The following is a 15,903-nucleotide window of genomic DNA, read 5'->3' on the forward strand; positions in this document are numbered from 1 at the left end:
CTGTTGGTCTTTTCAAACAACTGGGGATCAGAAATCCTTACAGGTCAACTGCCGGTCATCCAACAGTCTACTATCAAATCTACCTTTTGCCCAACCCCAACATAAGAGTATTTTGAACATATAAAATGCAATACAATCACTCTGTCGTTCCACTTCACAAGGAAGTTCAAAAATTAGCTGCTCTGAGAGCTTGCTTGAAGGGTTGAGTGGAAATTGATTAATACATATTAATAAATGAAAAAAAAATAGATTAATTATTTAGTTGTGTGAAGAGGCTTGGGGAAAATGCAAAACACTTCTTGCTGGCTATACCTAAACAATGATCAGTAGAGAAGTTGTGCGAGTACAAAAGAAGAGTCAAGACAGTGTTCAATATTGCCTATTGTTTTTTAATGTTTGATGCTTTGTTGTGTTTGTATATATGTTGTAAGCTGCCCAGAGTGGCTGGGGAAACCCAGCAAGATAGGTGGGATATAAATTTAATAATAATAATAATAATAATAATAATAATAATAATAATAATAATACTGCAAACTGATGTCATGAATGGCCTGCATTGGGTATAATCTATTAGCCACCGGAAATTCTGTTGTGGTATCTACATTATACACAGACCCAAACAATTTCCCTTACTTAGCTGTGCATCCTAGTAGGAACATGAGCTCCTTTCATTGAATCCATAGGTGACCAGGGAGTACAGGCCCCACCCATCCCAAATGCACCACATCTTGTGTTGAAGGCCCTTCAAATCAGATATCAATCCACACTAAATATTGGCACTGATATAAAACAGAGACAGCTTGCACATTCTCATCCATTTATCATCTCATCCTATTATCATCCATGGATAAAAGGACTGAAGTGAGAAAGTGGTTAACATACAAACCAGAAGTAGACTTTTTGATTTTTGGGTTGTCAAACACTGTTTCTCCTTAGCCCAGTTTTACTAACAGTTTTCAGATACTTTTTTAAACCCCCTCCTTGCAAAAGGCTTAAATTCTGGAATTTAGATGAGACCTGTGCCATTGGTTATCTCAGTCTCTAGAACAAGAGATTATTGGTTACTTACCTATTAGGCTAAGTTCTGCCTTCCCTTCCAATTTTGACAATATGCTGCTTATATCCATGTTTTTCTTCACCTTTATTGTGAAACTGCACTCTGATCTGCTACAATGTGAAAAGAAAAATCTAGTAAATGCTATTAGATTGAATGTCAGCATATGAATTATTTAAAGCAGTGTTCCTGCTTAATTAGTTAAATCACGTTATTCTAAACTATATAAGTGTGCACCATTATTTGGTTTGTCCTGTTAGACAAATGAGGACCAAACATCTGTTACTACTTATTGGATCTAATTAAACTAATTTAAAAACAAAGCAAAACCCTATTTGTAGGAACAACAAACATCAATAAGAGTTTAATTTTTCCAATATTTTCAGAATCTATGGGGATTTGAAGGTGGGTTTAAAAAATAATAATTCAAGAATTAATGGCTTTCCAATTGAGAGGTTAGAAGACTGAGATGGCACACCCTTCCTCAAACATTTCTTCAGAAGTGGCTTTGCTGTTTATAAAAGTTATTCCGGGTATAGCACTTCTGAGTTGGATAGCACTATAAAATGTCTATTAAAGCATTGAAGTGTCTTTCCACTTTTTAATATATGTGCAGCCAATAAAAGAATCACTAGGAATATGACAAACCTTTGGATTACTTCGTGACACTGTATGATGGATGACTATAAAAGAACAAATTTAAAATAAATTACTTGATCATCAAGTTCAAAATTACACAAGTGTCCACAAATAAATATCTATAGTAATAACTGAATGCTTACTTACTTCACTTATGCTCTGAAGGGTTTGGTTGAAATCTGAAATGCTAAAAGGAAAGTTTTTGCTAGCTTAGTTAGAAATGCTATATTTGATTTTTACTAGTAAATTATCCCTGAGCCAGTTTAGTTTCCAGCAGCTCCCATCATATCCTATGCCTACAACAGAGGCTTTCAACCTTTCTGAATCTATGGTTCCCTGGACCAGCTACATTCTTTCTATGGCACCCCTGTGGGGCCCAGGAGCCCAGTTATGCCACCGCTTTCCTGAAGAGCTGGCAGCCTCTCACCCTTTTTAAACAATATCCCTTGTGGAGTGTTCCTTCAGCTTCCTCCCCTCTCCCTGGGAGTCCTCCAGGCAACTGCTGCTGCCATCCCTGGTCTCTGAGATCCCCACCCCCCACCCCACAGAGAGGTGCCTCTCAGAGGCACCATTTGCCTGCAGAACTTATAGCCAGGGCTGCTACAACAAACAGCTGTGCAAGCCTTTGGGAGCCTTTGTTGCTGAACTACAGCTCCCATCAGCACCAGCAAGCATGGCCAATGGTCAGAAATTATGGAAGCTGTAGTTCAGCAACATCTGGAGAGCCAAAGGTTCCTCACATATTTCCTAAACTCAAATTGTATTTGCATCCAAACCTGGTATCATAGTTTCACTAACTATGGTTAGTTTCAACAAGCCATGGTTTGAAGTTGGCTTGTTTTGAAATGGCTCATAGAGATGTATCATGGGCCCTGTTTCACATGTAACAAACCAAGCTTAAGGGAAACTAAATGTAAGAGCTTCTGGCATCCTACAAGTAATGTGGGAAGAGGAGATCAGTGTGTAAAACATGCAAACCTGGGAGACTAAGTACTCTGATGTTGCATTAAACCATGGTATAGAATGCTGGGCAAATGCAGCCACTACTATGTGAGAGTACTCAAAATGAAATATGACCAAACATTCAATATCATGTAAGGGACAAAAACCTAATCAAGAACTATGGAATGCTTACTTTGGTACTTTTAGTACTGGTGAAGTATCTTGCAATTGGTACTGACTGGTGCTGTCCCCAGGATATTGCTAGAGAAGAAAAAGAAAACATTAACAAAGTACAGTGGTACCTCGGGTTAAGAACTTAATTCATTCCGGAGGTCCGTTCTTAACCTGAAACTGTTCTTAACCTGAAGCACCACTTTAGTTAATGGGGCCTCCTGCTGCCGTTGCCCCGCCGCCAGAGCATGATTTCTGTTCTCATCCTGAAGCAAAGTTCTTAACCCGAGGTACTATTTCTCAGTTAGCGGAGTCTGTAACCTGAAGCGTATGCAACCTGAAGCGTATGTAACCCGAGGTACCACTGTACAGTCTTGTGTACTTTGCTAGGATCTCATTAAAGAGTACAGGACAGATATAATAACAATGTAGGTGGCGTGGCGCTTCACCCAGGAGGTATGTTGCTTTAAGAAACCTTATCCCTACCCAGAAACCCTACTTTAATTATCTTGAAGAGAGCGAAACAAGTTGTCCCTGAATCTTTTACCACAACACACTGGGAGCATCTGCCAAAAGCTGCTGGGGGAGGGGTACATTTCCTCAGGTTTTCACCTTCTAAAGCTACTTCCACTGACAAAGCAAGGGACATAAGTATTCACATCCATGAATATGTGTTGGACCTGGCAAGTTCCAAGATTCTATCTGACTCGATGACCCCCTGCCAAATAAGTCAATTAATATCAATCATAAAAAGAAGGTTTTTCATTATGTCCATCTCTTAATGATCAACTTTATTGGTAGCAAGCAAGAATTTCCTGCAGCCTAGATTAATGTTCCTTCCCATTCACTTCCTACGTCAAAGCTGCCCAGTGCCGGATTTATGTATAAGCTAAACAAGCTATAGCTAAGACCCCACTCTCTTGGGGCTCCAAAAAAATTTAAAGGAAAAAAAACTGGATGTACATTTCCAAAATATAAGATAAAAACAAATAAAATAAAACCTACATGCAGCAACAGTGTTTTGTGTTGTGTATGGACCTATTAGGTCCATAAATTACTATATAGCATATATTCAATACAAAAAACAGCGTCAATTTGTTGTTGACAAAGGACAGTTGGACATATAAAGGGCCCCATTACCTTCAGTAGCTTAGGGCCTCATCAAACCTAAATCCGGCCCTATACCCACTTGATATCAAAAGTTACCCAATCAATCACACAAGTTTTTTCTAGGGGACCCGCCTGGTGGCTCTTTCCTGATACAAGCATATAATTTTCCCAATACCATCACAGGATATAATCATAATATTAAGATTGCAACCAAAATTGGATCACAGAATAGCAATTCATCAAAATGAAGAGACTTACAAGTGTTAAGTTATAGAAAGCATTAGAGCTGTTTCCCCTGGACTGAAATTTCATAGTGCCCGTGTAGAAGACTGAAAAGTAAAAGTCGTCATTATTAATAGCTTGGTTTAGAATAATTTTGACAACAGAAAACATATACTACCTCTGCTTGTACTTTTAAGCTTCCTTGTGCAAAAATCATTTGACCCTCTGTTCTTTTGCACAGATGCAAAATTTGGATGACTATTCCACACAGTCTTTGGCCACACCACAAGCCATCCTATATGAATCTGCCTCCTATATAAGATCTGAATGAGTGGCCCTTCTCCGTGCCCCATCTTGCTGAAGCAGAGTTGGGTAGGACTAGAGATACCTAGTTATGACCACACCCAGATTAGGGAACACCTGGCTCCAGCTCTCACTTTTTTTGCTGGTTGTTGAAGGTTGTTGCTAATTCTGGCAAGTGTTTAAGAATAATCACATGCTTTTATGATCTTATTTTATCTGTCTTCTTGCCCTGTCTCATTTTACTATTGCTTCAAAAAGAGGCAATATTTTTAATTGCCGTATGCCATACCATTTGCATTAGAATGGTAGGATATAAATTTCTATATGAATAAATTATGAAAATGAGCCTGCATCAGCCTTGGAGGTAACAAAACGCTCCTTTCCATTTCTTCCACATGTGAGCGGACAACACAAAAAGTTTCTGTTTCAACTTTGGAACTAAACACAGTTAAACTCTACAATTTCAGCTGAAAGAAAGCTAATCTAAAATGGAAGTAAGAGAAGGTCACTAACCTGAGTCTTGGCAGATAGATGATAAGTTGCATGCATGATTGTCTAGAATTTTAAAAAAGGGAATGAAAAGTTTAATTCAAACATTATAAAATAAGTTTATAATAACTTTCACTCATTATCCTACCTACTTCTAGTGCAGCTCCTAGCATGCAATCAAAATGGGAGTGATATATTTCTGTCTTTAGAAACTGAGCGAGGGCCTACATTTAGTGGAATAAATGTGGGGACAGAACACATAGCGAAGACAGAACAATGTGACACTAATATGTAATAGGTTTTAATTTTGATACCTTACCAACCACAGTTGTAGAAGTTGACATAGCTGTGTTTCCAGTGTATATTGTTCTGTCTACATCAAGGGAAATTCGTGTTCTTAATAGACAGGTCTTTGCAGATCCTTCCTCTGCACACACTCCATACATCATTATTATTTTGATTTTAGCAATTTAGTATAAAATAATAATTGTAACGGAATTGTACCACACACACCCCCAAATCCCATTGCTGGCTTTAACAAAGAGAAAGATGCTCATTTTACATCAAAATATGACTGTGACAGTATTTTAGCTTTTAACAAGAGGCAAGGCCTATTTCTATTCAAACTAAAAGCACTGCAAAAAGTTAGCTACAGTTTACATACATCCTCTGTGCAAGCAATTCTTACCTTCAGTATTCAGAGCTTCCTCTGAAGATACATCTAAGAATATAAAACACAAAATCATTGCAAACCGCAAAATTAAAGAGGAAAAGTTAAAGAAGGCAAGCCTACTCTATGTCAAAAATATGAATGAAATCTTGCCTGTGGCACTGTTAGGGTAGGTGACAAAAGTGACAATGGATGAGTCTGCTGCAAATAAAGAATTTTTTGAATTAAAATTGAAAATATAGAGAAGCACAAATAATTTTTAAATAGTTTACCTTTCATTTATAAACCTAGAAATGAATGGATTAAAATATGCTTTGGATATAACTTTGTCTACTATGTGTATGCTATAAGACGAAAGTTTGTTCCCTATGACCAAGATCGAAATAAATGTGAAAGCAGTTCTGTGAGCAGGAGGGAATTTTAGACTTGCTTTCCTAAAAATGCCTAGCGGTATGAGAAGCTGCTTTTGCAGCTGTGGGGGGAGTTCCAGAAGCAGTCTGTAGTAAAACACAGGGGTCTGCTTTTCAAAGATGTCAAAACTTCTGACAAGCGATTGCAGTGTCTTCTATAAGCTTAAACAGTTCTTTGGATCTTCTAGCAGTAGAAGCCTTGTTGGGTTGTTAGCACAACAATTAGTAAAGATTTTATTAACACTCTTTTGGTTTCATCCCACCCTGAAATGCAATCTCACGTTTTGATTGCCCTACACCTTTATTTAAAAAAAAATGTAATGGAAAAGTGTTTTAGCAACAAAAACAGGGAAATAAAATGATACCCACCACTAGGGTTATTATAGTAAATGTGTGCTGAGTTGCACAACAGTTATGTCATGCCCACAAGTGCGGACAGAGCTTAGTGGGATATATACACAAAGAAACAAAATACTCATTAGTGTGGAAAGCCAGTTGCAATATACAGTGGTACTTTGGTATATGAATTTAATCCGTTCCGGAAGTCCGTTTTCAAACCAAAGCATTCTTAAACCAGGCCGTGCTTTTCCATAGCAGCCGGGGACTTAATTTACAAATGGAACACACTCAACAGGAAGTGGAACATGTTCTGCTTCCAAGGCAAAGTTCACAAACCAAAACATCTACTTCTGGGTTTGCAGCGTTCTTACTCCAAATTGTTCATAAACTAAGCTGTTCTTAAACCAAGGTACCACTGTAAAGGCAACAGTGCTAGGGGTCATGCCTCTAGAGAAGGAGCCTTACTCTTGTGTCAGCTGTCAGTGTTTCTTTATCACTCGCAAAGATGTCCTTGTAATCTACATAAAATATTTATACTGATTATAACACTGAGAAGCTGTGATTATTGTGTAGCTTGGAGGTGTTTTTCTTTCCAGAGTTATTGCTTTTAACAGAACAAGACAAAATAACATGCAAGGTAGGTAAACAAATAACATGACTAAAAATGATTTATATTCACCAATATTCATGAAATGCCTTAGAAATTAAATCATCTGAAGTAGAAATTCTTGCTAAACCTAATTATGATATACTAACTTCTTTCAACACCATAGATCATTCCTCTTTGTAAATCCTTGAGTAAAAGCAGCACACATTTAGCACCTAAGTATGGAAATAATTTATCTAGTTGTATAATAAAATGAGGAATGTACATATCCATGTATAGGAGCAGATTTTTTAAAAGGCTGACACCAGATACAGTTTGCAATCTGTTGTAAACCAATGGGGCGTCAGTTGCATCTTTCATCTTCATTATGGTGTGTTATATTTTATAATACTTTTCTTGAAGTAAAGTTTAAAAAAATAAAAATAGACATACCTGGTGTACTTCCTGGAGCTTTTCCAAATTTTGGTGAGATACGGCCAGCATTGCCTGAGTGGGAGACAGTTTAATACATTCGTTAGGCTAAATAAAAGTTTTTGTTTGCCCTTTAAAACAAAACAGAATACAATTATTGTTCAGCTACCACTATTGACCACAAGATGGCAATATGAAACTATTTAACCATATTGTAACTAATGTTCAAGTTGGACAGGTACAACAAACACTCCCCCCGCCCCAAAAACACCCCATCCTCACACAGAGAGAACAGTTCGGGTACATATCATGGAATAATACATAGCAACCCAAAATTAGGTTGTGTGTTTAAAGGTAAGGTGATATTGAAGAAACACACAAAATTTGTTAAACTTTTATACATTAAAAACAAAACATTTCCAAACATTTATTCTTTCATATGCAGAAATTCATAAAATGGAGTGACATATGTATCAGTTGTTCGCTCCAAACAAAGGAGTTGATTTCAAAATAAAAATAAAAATCACCTACCAAAACCTAAAACATTCTGGTCTTGTTTGGACGTAACTTTACAGGATAGTTTAGTGCTAGAGGACTAGGCCTGAATAAGCCTTGGGCTCACATATTTCAGCCAACTCTGATTTGTCGGACTCATCCACCTTCAAACCATGGTTTATAATTCTAACTTGTTTGAATAAACCTATTAAAACTTAAGTATAGTTCCCAGTTTGGACATAACAATAGACCATAATTAGTTTAAATTGGTAATCAAATGTTTCCATTCTACTTTCAGCCATTACCAGGGGAAGAGAAGGGATAAAAGAATGCATGGGACCAAATCTCACTGTAGTGCTAAAATATGGTTTAGTCTTACCTCTGAACGAGGCCACTGACTACTTTGCATACATGGATGTTACAAAAATAGCACTTTTGCCATCTACTTAATCACTACAGTAAAAAAAAAAGTCCTGATGAATCAGGCCAATGACCCACCTAGTCCAGCAACCTATTCTCACCGCTGCCAGCCAAACATACAGTCTTTTTTTAAAACCCAAAGAAAGATAGGAATGCAAAACCTCCATACTTCTCTCAAACCTGAAGACAGGCACACTTTTATGCCTACAGTTCTAAACTCCCCCGCCCCCCCCCCACACACAATCATCTCTTGGTAATTAGATGTTCCTGATAATTCAATGCAAGAGGGAGGAAAAAAGAAAAGTTTGGCAATAAAACAAAGCGCAATTCAGGATCCGGGTATAAGTATAATAAAGGCTCCCCCTTGTCAAGTAACCGCATGGATCCATCAATCACAGGGATGGATTTTTTTAAAAAATCCTCCCCGGCGTCCCCTATGGTGATGCCTGCACAATCTCAGCACAGTCGTACCTTGGTTCTCGAACAGAATGCGTTCTGGGAGTCCGTTTGACTCCTGGAACCATTCGAAAACCTAGATGTGGCTTCCGATTGGCTGCAGGAGGGTCCTGCAGCCAATCAGAAGCTGCCAAAGCCGTGCCGGATGTTTGGTTTCCGAAATTCGTTCAAATACCGGAACACTCACTTCCAGTTTTTGATCGTTTGGGAGCCGAAATGTATGAGTTCCAAGGCATTTGGCAACCAAAGTACGACCGTATTCCAGGATATTGGTTGTGCGCTCATATTTATTTATCATCATCATCTGCAGTCCAAGGGCATTCAGTGTGGCTTAAAGTTTTAAAAAACAACCAACCTCATTAATCATTTAAAAACAACAACATCAGCACATTTAAAAAACCTAAAACACCAGCGTTTAAAACTGGTCTAAAATTAACCTTAAAAGGCCAGGCAAATAAAAAGGTCTTAACCTGGCTCCAAGAAGACATTAACATTTGTGCTATGCAGGCCTCCCTGGGGGGAGCATTCCACAACTTAATCATTGCAAAAATTTCACTGGCTGCCAATTAGCTACAGAGGTAAGTTCAAGGTGCTGATTTTGGTGTATAATAAAGCCCTATACAGCTTGGGACCAGGAAACTTGAAATATTCATCTCATGCCTTAAATATGCAGCTAATCAATGTGTTCTATACATGAGGGCTTCCTGCAGATGCCATCTTTTTAGGAAGTCTGTACTGCACAATATAAGGAGCTGTGAGACCTGACCATTGGAATTTACTTCCCTTAAATATTAGACAGATACCACCTCTGTTGTCCTTTCAGCACCTTCTGACGACCTTCCTCTTCCCGCAAGACTTTCTGTTTTGGAATTGTTTTTAAGATGTTTTCATTGTTTTATCACTTGTTGATTGCCACCCTAGGCTCCTTTGAGACGGTGGGATATAAATTTACTAAATTAATAATATATATAATAAATAAATAATGCAATACAAATTAATTAAGGGACAAAAACTTTTGTTCAGATCTGTTATACTAGCAAGGAACATGACATTTCCGAAAGAAAGAGCCTAACCTCTCTCTAATATTTTCCCTCCAACATGGCTGTGAGGAACAGACTGCTCCTTTTAAAAGTTAACTGTAGTTTAGGGTGTCATTTCAAACCTAAACTGTAGCTGATTTAAGCATGATTAATGAAGACAAGCAAGCTTTATAAACTATGGTTAGAAGTTGGCTTGTTTCCATTAAGCATAGTTAAGATGAACCATGGTTTGTCTGTTTATATGACACAGCAAACTGCAGCTAATCTAAAACATTTCCAAACTGCTTATTACTTCCACACTTGAGGGGAGGTGGGCATCCAGACTTGGTGGTCACAAAAGAACATCCTCATGAAGCCAATGCAGTCAGAGTGTGCCACATGTTGTTCAACTTGTAGTTAAAACTCAACAGGAACAGGAACAGAATCAAAGTTTCTCACTTTCTTGTATTAGTTTGGACAGAAATTAGTCAAAGCTAACTTGTGTGAAAAATCTGGTTTGAATACTTAAACAAGACATCCATACACCTTTTTGTAGCATAAAGGTATTGACTATGCATGGCTGAGGTAAACACTGCATAAGACCTATTTGCATGTTCCACAAAGACAAGAGGGTGAGGTGCTTGTTACATTGTGCTCTCCAGCAGAGTGATTTCTAGGCAGTAACTTCAGTATGAAAAATACAAACAAGGAAAAAGAAAAAGGTTAAATGATCAGAGCTCTTTCTTATGATAACATGCAGATAGAAGTAGGTATGTGAATCAGCAGGTACGGTTTCTAGAGCTGCAGCATTCTTCCTGTGATTAGTCATTCTTCTGAGATATATATATATATATTTCTTAATTTCTAAATCCAGACGAAGGGACAGGAAAACAGTACAGAGCACTTTCATTGTGGTGCACTTGCTACACAGCTGCTTGTACTAGATAAAAAAAGGAATAATTTACCATAGACAGATGACAGTCACGACTCTCACTTTCATTTCTCCCCTTTTGTCATATTCTGGGCAGAATCATTTTACAACTCTGCATGCAGCATCAAATGGGACACAAAGCAACCAACAATGCAATTTAACACCCTTCAGACTAGCCTTACTCAATAAGTGGGTTCAGAGCTTTGGGGTTTCACTGTCTTTTGTCCCTGGTGCTTCTTACAGATCCAGAGGTGTCATTACTTATTACTCTGGTGTCTCAGACCTTCATCCTCAATCTTACCCACTCAGTGGTACTATACGTGCTGCATCAAGGGAGCAGTTGGCGCTGTGGTCTAAACCACTGAGCCTCTTGGGTTTGCTGATTGGAAGGTTGGCAGTTTGAATCCCCGCAACGAGCTCCTGTTGCTCTGTCCCAGCTTCCGCCAACCTAGCAGCTCGAAAGCACACCAGTGCAAGTAGATAAATACGTACGGCTGCGGCAGGAAGGTAAACAGCATTTCTGTGCACTCTGGCACTCGTCATGGTCCTCCAGGCGCCAGTAGCGGTTTAGTCATGCTGACCACATGACCTGGAAAGCTGTCTGTGGACAAACACCGGCTCCCTCAGCCTAAAGCAGGATGAGCACCGTACCCCATAGTGGCCTTTGACTGGTCTTAACCATCCTTTACCTTTACCTTACCTGTCACATCTCCTATTGCCATCTGCCATGGATGCTTTAGTTGAGATTTCTGCATTGCAGCAGGTTGGACTAATTGATCCCCTTCTAACTCTATGATTCTATGATTCTATAACACTGTTATGAGTTTGGGGGAAGGGAAAGCCTGTAAGTGTTAAAATCTAATCAATGATTCAAATTCCTAGAATAGCCAGGCTAGCTTCTTGGCGATGGGTCGGTAAAGGAACAAAGAAAGAGGATCTGTACTAGACTGGTAGTTAGAAAGACAAAGTTGAGAATTGAGCGGTGTTAGCTAGAAGCTGGAAGAAAAGCTGCAGGCTGGGAAGCAATGGGCTGGGAAGCAAGAGATGTTTGATTTTTGTTCAAATCCAAGGCTACAGCTAAGGGAGAAGCAAGGTGTTAATGTTGTGAACCCCTCCATTGTAGGCTCAGGTTGTATATATGTGTAAAGAAACCATATATCATAAAGACACCACAATCTCTGCTGTACCTCATTCCAAAGGAAATGTGAACCCTGAGTAAATGCCTGGAACCCCTGGAATCTCACACCACTCGAAAATTGGGATGGCATGCAACAATATGATACAATACCACCACATTCTGTGCATTAGTTTAAAGCTTCCATTTTTTATTTACAGCTGCAATTGCATCATGCACATTTAATTGTAAGCCATAATATGAGGAAAGGCAATGGCAGGCTGTAAGGGCAGCACGGAATTCTGATAATCTCAGCATTGTTTCTTTTATCAAAGTATTTAGCTGCAGAAAGATATTTTTGGAAACAGGAAGTCTGGGTCTATAAATGGGTATAGGGCTCGGAGGGAGATGTATGTCTGAACCTCACATGGTTACATACCCTGCCTTCATAACTTCCTGGCACTCTTCCCAAAATATACAGCCCAGATGCCTATCATTTATCCATACCTCTTCTCTTGTCATCTTAGCAATCTCAACTGAAAAAATAAGTACCTTTGTACTTTGTACAGTATCTCTGTTGATACTGCACAGGTGAACATTACAAAAATGTAGTAAACATTTGAAGAGATTTGATAGGAAGTCTGTATTGTGCAGAGACAGCATGTTTTATTTAGGTCCAATCCATTACATTATCCTGCACATGTACCTCCTTCCATTGTGTGTTTTCCGAAGCACCTGCATCCTTCTGAGCCTCTGCAGCACCTCTAGACTCTGAATATCACTTGCAAGGAGAGAATACACATTCCCTCCCAATTAGTGAGTCAGCTTGCAAAGTGTGCATGCCTTGTTGAGCATCTGCCATACCCCTTATCCCATCTACAGCTGCCTTTCAGAGAAAAGGTGTATTCTTTCCAATACACAACAGCACATGAAAACACAGTGAGATGGTACTGAGATAATTCAGCGCCAGACAATTTAAGACCGTTCCCTCCTTCTCCCTGACCATAGTCTACCCAGTTTCCCATTGTTATATACCAAGTCAAGCAGCCCTATGGGTGTGCTACCTGCCCTGATGCCTTCACCAGCAGTTTTGGTACTGATTTCAGCTGAAATCATGTCCGAAATCATGCAAGATCTTTTGGTAACAACTTGTCCAAATTGGGCAATATATTTCATGAAATCGGCACCGATGCTGGTGCTGCTCCTCCACCAGAGGCGGATGCAGCAGGACAAGCGGAGAAGCAGCGGCAACAGTTTGGGAACAACAGGGCAAGGAAAGGCAGCGCTTCCCATTTTGCCTCAAGTGGATGAGCTACCGCTTACAGTAAGACAAGGCATCCCCGTAAACAGAAAAAAGGGCACAGTATTACTTACCACATGGCAAAGAGTTGCTGTACAGTGCTGTCTTATTATAGACCCAGTGATCCTTCCTCCAGCGAACAGTGGCACCATCTTGGCAATTTTGAGTACGGAATAGTTCTCCTTTAGGCCACATTCTGAACAAATACAGTTCACCAACCATTCCACTTGAAGAATTTGAGGGTGTGCCAGGCTTCTGTGAGCAACCAAGTAAAAGCTGCCCACCTGCAGCAAGCGGCCGAGTTATATTTATTTTTTCATTTATTTTTTCTGTACCATTTATATATATATTCACTTGCTGCGGTTCACTTCGCCATCCTGTGCATACCTGGTACCAGGTGTCCTCATCCAGTTTCTCTTCCCAGGTTATATTTTCACCAAATAGCCAAACAGTCAATTTGCCTTGTCCTCCTGTAAGCCCAATTTCATAACAATCTGATGCTGGTAGATCGCAGTCTGGTTCTTTTTTGTAGACGAATGCCGTCCAATCGTTTTTTGGGTCATATAGTTTAAGATGAATGCAGAATGTGAAGTTCATAAGAGCAGGCACAGACGTTGCAGGTGACAAAGTCCATACTTCTTCACATGAGGTATTGAACACAGCTCTGTAATTTCCTAAGAAATTATTCTCAGCTGCAAGAAGAAAACAAACTTTTAAAATCATTTTATACAAAAATGATTAGTTTCTGCAGCACTTTTATGACTTCCTGTATCTGACTTTCTGAAATCTTATGACAAAGTAGCACTATGTTTCAAATTCACAGATTTCCTCATATCATCTGGGCATTCCTAGCATACACATCACCTTCTGATTTCTTATGCTATCTGGCTGACATGGGAGCATAGCACCATTTCTTTCCATACAGATGGCAGTGCTTTTTTCTGGGGGGACACAGGGGTACACATACCCCTAAACATTTTGTGAATCTAAACATTTGGCCTCATTGAGGGGCAGTATTTCAACATGAGTAGGAAAATGAAAGTACCCCTAAACATTTTTAATAGAAAAAAAACATTGCAGATACCACATGGATAGAACCTCAGCTTCAGTTCCTTTGCACATCATCATTAACCCTTAGAAAATTGCATTCATATTGGCATGGGAAGGAGTTACTGTATAGACTTCTCCCAGGGAATTTGGGCTCTCTCATGTACAAAGCCCAGGACATCCTAGAGGCAAACGTAAATCCTGGCACTAACCCCTATCTGCATTCCCAATATGCATATATTTTTAATAATTTGAAATATGCTAAATAGTGATCTACTGAAGCAAAGAAAAGGATTAGACAGATTAACTGTCATGTTTTCAGGTATGATTAAGTGCATGTAAATCACATCCAAGTGCAATACTCATGGCCGAAGCATAATTAGAACCATTTTGTGACTGAGTTACACTGCTTATATAAGAGCACAATTCAAATGTGCTCCATGTATTTAAGAGACTGGACAGACATTACTTTGTGTATCTGGAATGAGAACTAACAAGCCTCAGTCATAGCCTGTCCTCTTCACTTCACCCCATTTCTGCCAGACACAAAGCAACATATGACCCACTTGGCAAAATGTTGGCGTTATCTGTTATCATATTTCCCTGAGCTATCTGCCTCTGCAGTTATGGATATACAAATATACCTGGTATTTAGGATAGATCAGGCACTGTGTTGTATCCAATGAGAAAAGAATAGTTTCGCGTTGTATATTGAAACCATAAGCATTTATCTTACCATAGGGTTATGGTATGACAGACAGCATACTTTGAAAAGTGCTGTAGAAATGTTTGGATTGAATTATTACATGTATTCATTTCACTGGTTGACTTCTGTGAAAATACAATTCATTCAAGACTATTGTAAAAGAAAATATAACTGACATTTTTTTCCAGGGAAAAATAATGGAAAATAAAATCTTACCTTTGCCAGAAGAAGCCAGAAACAAATGCAGGAAAAAGAGAGAGAGAGAAACCTTACATTTCAGTAAGATTTCATGAAATCCTGTAGCACAGTTACGATATACTCCATGGACAATCATCCTAGAATGCAGAAGAAAACATCTGAAAACTACTAAATACTTGGTGCTAAATACTTAGTACCTAACTAAGTCATACTCAGAGTAGGACCACGGAACTTACATATGCTCTGAGTATGGTTTAGTCAGGTCTGGCTCTAAATATTAATTATCCTACATGAGAAAGATTTGCCCCCTTTACTTATGTCTGTGTTTCTCAAACTTTGTTTTGGGGTTCCCAGGAATTTCTTCAAAGCATCTCTGTAACAATGGGCCTGCTTCCTTGATAAATAGGCTGTTGTTATTTTCACCTGCAACATTATAGCTCATGGTCTCAGTTCATAGAGGGCACCAGTGAAGCACAACAGGTCTGTCTTAATCAGTACCAACCCAAGACACACTGATGACAGACAGAGAAGCAACCACTAAAGGGGCATGGTAACACTACTCAAAGCTGGCCAACTTATTTTAACACCTGGTGCAAAAAAACCTCTCCCCTGTGCCTATTCCATTCCCTGGCAGCAAAATATAATAATACAGTAAATACCTAATAATTTCCTGCCCAAGATCAGCTCCCTGAGTTTGCCAACCCACTCTAACTAATGGTAATGTCCACAATTTCTGCAATGTGCTGGGTTTCCATGACGGAACATGGGGGTTCTCAATAGTTGTGGAAAGAGTTTCCCCAGATAAAAGTATGAAAACAAAGTATTTGTATAGAAGACTGTTAAACTAACT

The 15,903-nt window shown here is 39.0% G+C and overlaps 1 protein-coding gene across 4 annotated transcripts in view; it reads right to left on the minus strand.

Annotated features, from left to right (window-relative positions):
- Window positions 1–15,903, minus strand: part of ADGRG2 (adhesion G protein-coupled receptor G2) — a 55,102-nt gene that overhangs the window by 27,659 nt on the left and 11,540 nt on the right. For 2 of the 4 annotated variants that reach the window (XM_081199404.1, XM_081199405.1), the window contains exons 2-12: window positions 15,072–15,190; window positions 13,177–13,794; window positions 7,389–7,442; window positions 5,619–5,651; window positions 5,250–5,303; window positions 4,955–4,996; window positions 4,175–4,245; window positions 2,829–2,896; window positions 1,841–1,880; window positions 1,703–1,737; window positions 1,070–1,167 (exon numbers count right to left, since the gene is read on the minus strand). In XM_081199404.1, the coding sequence (XP_081055530.1) occupies window positions 1,070–1,167; window positions 1,703–1,737; window positions 1,841–1,880; window positions 2,829–2,896; window positions 4,175–4,245; window positions 4,955–4,996; window positions 5,250–5,303; window positions 5,619–5,651; window positions 7,389–7,442; window positions 13,177–13,794; window positions 15,072–15,189 (1,231 nt within the window). In that variant the 5' untranslated portion in view covers window position 15,190. The remainder of the gene's footprint in view (window positions 1–1,069; window positions 1,168–1,702; window positions 1,738–1,840; window positions 1,881–2,828; window positions 2,897–4,174; window positions 4,246–4,954; window positions 4,997–5,249; window positions 5,304–5,618; window positions 5,652–7,388; window positions 7,443–13,176; window positions 13,795–15,071; window positions 15,191–15,903) is intronic. The other 2 variants (XM_081199406.1, XM_081199407.1) reach the window with 2 other exon arrangements.

This window comes from Podarcis bocagei (genome assembly GCF_964188305.1).
Source record: "Podarcis bocagei genome assembly, chromosome: 6".
Classification (NCBI taxonomy): Eukaryota; Metazoa; Chordata; class Lepidosauria; order Squamata; family Lacertidae; genus Podarcis; species Podarcis bocagei.